At 44.1% G+C, this 4304-nt stretch overlaps 1 protein-coding gene across 1 annotated transcript in view; it reads left to right on the top strand.

The window, feature by feature from the left end:
* Window positions 1–4304, top strand: part of RAD54L2 (RAD54-like 2 (S. cerevisiae)) — a 42018-nt gene that overhangs the window by 24701 nt on the left and 13013 nt on the right. Inside the window, exons 5-9 of the mRNA XM_010139311.1 lie at window positions 448–587; window positions 2186–2317; window positions 3038–3270; window positions 3773–3955; window positions 4227–4288. Of these exons, the coding sequence (XP_010137613.1) occupies window positions 448–587; window positions 2186–2317; window positions 3038–3270; window positions 3773–3955; window positions 4227–4288 (750 nt within the window). The remainder of the gene's footprint in view (window positions 1–447; window positions 588–2185; window positions 2318–3037; window positions 3271–3772; window positions 3956–4226; window positions 4289–4304) is intronic.

The raw sequence follows: 4304 nt of genomic DNA, 5'->3' as shown, positions 1-4304 counted from the left end.
CAGGAATGCTGATGCAGTGAGGGGTGACTGAAATGTTGGAAATCAGTTTCGCCTGGATTTTGTAAAGCAGTGATTGTTCAATGGTGTAAGTCACCATTGTGTTCTTGGACAGGTTGTGAGGTGGTAATTCACTGTTTAATTAACTAGTCTACGATAACTTAGTTTTCGTACATACTTACCCACTCACATTTTTCCTCCTTTCATTATTTTGCTTCTGTCAAACTTTTGTCTTTTCCTTGACTAATACTAGTGTCACCTGTTGTTAGGAAGCACAGTCTTGAAATAGATGTAGAATTTGTCTGTGACAATGTTCCTAGTCTGTGTAGCTGACAGACTACCTGGAGCTTGTCAGTCATCTTTTGATCCAGCTGTACAGCCATTCACGTTTTTGGAAGAAATTGCTTGAGTGTAACCAAATCATGTTTCTCTGTTTGCTCTCATGTTCAGAAAGCTGTTGCGTGAGGACCAACTGGAAGCTGTGACAAAAGCAGCCCAGCAGGAAGAGTTGGAGAGAAGGAAACGGCTAGAGCAGCAACGGAAAGATTATCCAGCCACTATACCAACTGTACCCCTAGAGTTTCTTCCTGGTAAGCAGTGGGTGATGTCTCCCAAAACAAGGTCTTTAGGAATAGAAGCTGAGTGAAGAAGGTAGTGCCATGCTTGTCCATGATAGGCCAAGGGGTGATGGTTTTAAACTAAAAGAGGGTAGATTTGGACTAGATATAAGGAAGAAACATTTTACAGTGAGGATGGTGAGACACTGGCCCAGGTTGCCCAGAGATGTGGTAGAAGCCCCATCCCTGGAAACGTTCAAGGGCAGGTTGGACGGAGCTTTGAGCAACCTAGTTGAAGATGTCACTGCAAGGGCGTTGCACTAGATGATCTTTAAAGGTCTCTTCCAACCCAAATGATTCTATGAATCTGTCCTGCACTAGGACACTTTCAAGTATAAACTCCTGAAAGGGCAGTTCCAAACCGCTTGTCAGTTCAGCGCAGCCAGTTCCACTTCTGAGCTGGTTCTGAATCAAGGTGCTGTGGCTGCATAGTGAAAGGTGCCAGGTAGCTTTTGTTGAAGATATTTTGACAAGTTACTTGTGTGTAAGCGGAGTGCTGGAACAGGTCTCTCTTATCTTTCCAACTGGTATGGAAGTTTAAACCGAAGACTTGATGGAAATGCCATGTCCTTGATCTGGATCAAATTTCTACTGTGAACAGTCTGGTAATGTGTGGGTATGGTTCTAGGGATAGTGGAATAACAGACGGGGTGTACCTACGTCATGATGTAACCTTGTCTTTTCTTGCATGTTTCAGCAAGCAGTGAAATAGCAGACAATGTAAATGCTTAAGCATGACCCTTGTCTTCTGGTGAATATGTCATCTTGCATGATCTTCTAACCTGGATCATTTCAGTGATCTAGTGTATAGCACAGCCTCTCAGACTGGTGTAAAGGGCAGAGAAGTGCAGGTGGAAGTTGTGTTGGGGGTGAGCAGTCTGTGAGTTGACCTTGCCTCTTGGAAAAATGTGTGTTCTCCCTTAAGTACAAGTGTTCAAAACATTATAACGTGGGAAGGGGAAAGAACTAAGAGCTATTTGAAACACTTTGACTGTCACAAAATAGGGTGCAGCCCAGGAGAACATCGTTGCTTGCTGAGTCACTGCAGCGGTGCTTATTTGGACCCGTTAGCTAGCCTCCCTCCCCACATGGCAACACTTAAACATACAAACAAGTGGTCTTGATCAGCAAAAGTTGTTTACAATATGTGGGATGTAATTATTCCAGTGTCCCTAAGAACAAAGGGCAGTTACCATTCCTCCAGCAGTTGGTACTTTCTCTGCTTTACTTCTGAGACCTGTCCCCCCCCCCACCCCCAAAAAAACCCCCAAAAAGAATAATAAAAAAAGAGACTTCAGTGTACTGCATGGTCAGTACGCCCCAGCCAGGGCATGCAGTAGAGAGGGTGCCATTAGCAATGGGCTTTTGTTTCAGCATATTGAGAATGGAGGAGATTGTGACCCAGGAAGCTGAGTCATAGCAGGACTGTAGACAGTGAGAGTCTGTTATGGGAAATGCCAGGGCTAAGTTATTGGAGCAAAAGTGGAAGGAAATACTGTCTGGTTTCTGAACATTTTTGTCTCCTTCCCCATTATTATGAATTACTTATTATTTGTTATTTACGTTTATAGAGGACATCGTTTTCAGAACAGCAGAGGCTACCCAGCTCCCCCCTCAGGTCCTGGCTGAGGAAGTCATCTGCCTGGATAGTACCAGCAGTGGCAGTGAAGATGATGCTAAAGGGAAAAATAGCATTAAAGACGGTAAGTCACGAGTCGCCTCAGCCTGGGCTTACCACAGTATGTTGTCTATTTAGCCACAACTCTCCTGTTTTCATCTAGCCACATGCTCCAGTAGTGAATCACCTCAGATTTTTGTAGGCCTATTAGTTTCCAAATATATGGCCAGTTCTGACCTTTCAGTCCTGAACTGACATTTATGGAGTGATCTGTTAGCACTCTTGCGAACTTGTGTTTATTTCTGCTTTGTAAATGCACTTAATTTTGCTTGGTGCTCCGCTGAAGAATGCCTACATGAGATGGGGCATCATCTGCTCTGTATAAAAGAAGCATCTAACTGTTCAGGTCTGCGACTGAAAGTGGATTTTGTGTCCCTTGGCCCAAATGGATCTCACCTGACTCCTTTATCCTGCTCCAGTGGAATTCTTCTGCCTGATTTCCTTGGTGGTCCTTAGACATTGTATCAACAGATAAAATGCATGTCTGGCCTTGGGAATTAATTAATGTTCTATGTGGATGAAAGTTCTCTGAAGCATGGGGAATCCCAGGGAAACTCATGCTCTTACAGGCTGGTCTGTGGGGCCTGATGTGTGACTGTGGTGTGCCTGCTCGTTCAGAATAGGTCTTAGGCTGGTGTGGTAGCCTTCTCTTCCTGATATTATGGGGGTTTCTTTCCATGCATGATAAACCCTGACATAAAGTTAACCTTTGCCCTTATTCGCTCCGGTTTTGGTTACTTTACAGAAGTGATTGAGCTGAGTTCAGGAGAGGATGATGCCCTCCAAATTGTGGACAGCAGTGACTCTGGCAATGAAGGGGAGGAGGATGGCAGTGAAGAGAGCAGTGGCTCTCATGTGAATGATGCCTTAAATCAGTCAGATGCTCTGGGTCAAGTCATTGTCAACATCAATCATCCACCAAATGAAGAGGACATTTTCCTGGCTCCCCAGCTTGCACGTGCAGTAAAACCTCATCAGGTAGGCTTCGTTAGCCTTGAAAAGGCAATGAACTCAGGCAAGCCTGCCTTGTAATCTCAGCAGAACTTCTTTGTGAGCTCTGTGCTCACAACAGTATGTTTGTGTGGTGGCTGTTGTGAACAGTCAAATGATAAGGACAAATGAAAGGAAAGCCAGGGCTGTGTGTAACTTTGGCTGTTGTTGGCATCAGACCTTTGTGTATTTACATGAACGTTTTAAAAATAAAATTACATTTGTAAAAAAACCTAATTAACCCAAATTCAGATTCTCTGTCTACAAATTAATTTTGAATTACTGTTTTATTATCAGGAAGTTTTATGACTATCTAAAAATACTGACTTTCTGCGCCTTCCCTAGATTAAAGTACTGTAGTGGACTTAAAACATCCCCTTTCTATTTTCATGGGTTATGCAATCCCAGTGTGCTTGCCACTCTGTAAATACACACCCGTCTTGGGTTTTACCTCCCACAATTCTAACACCTTTTCTACTCTTCTGTCTAGATTGGTGGGATCCGATTCCTGTATGACAACTTGGTCGAGTCCTTGGAGAGATTTAAAACCAGCAGTGGTTTTGGGTGTATTTTAGCACATAGCATGGGCCTGGGCAAGACCATACAGGTCATCTCTTTCTTGGATGTACTTTTTCGGCACACGGAGGCAAAGACTGTTCTAGCCATTGTACCTGTAAGTAGCCATGTGAAGGGCCAGCTGAGGGGCTTCCTTGCACTACGTCTTTCTTCACATAGAGAAGATTGATTAGTGTCCTCTCTCACGTCAAGCTCCCTACCTTGCTCTTCTTCTCCCTCGTTCATTCCGTGTGTCCCTGAGTCTGCATGCTGTGCTCTGCTCCTTCTGCCTGAGCACAGCTGGGTGTCGTTCCCTATTCTCATTTTTGCTCTTCAAATCCTGATTGACTCAGTTGGGTTTTTAATCCTTCTATGGCTAACTTTTTCAGGTGAATACGCTCCAAAACTGGCTAGCAGAATTCAACATGTGGCTCCCAGCACCTGAAAACCTTCCCGCTGGTTTCAAA

This window comes from Buceros rhinoceros, unplaced genomic scaffold (assembly GCF_000710305.1).
Source record: "Buceros rhinoceros silvestris isolate BGI_N320 unplaced genomic scaffold, ASM71030v1 scaffold10307, whole genome shotgun sequence".
In the NCBI taxonomy this organism is placed as follows: Eukaryota; Metazoa; Chordata; class Aves; order Bucerotiformes; family Bucerotidae; genus Buceros; species Buceros rhinoceros.
The sequence above is the reverse complement of the archived record's forward strand: the minus strand, read 5'-3'. Positions and strand labels throughout refer to the sequence as shown.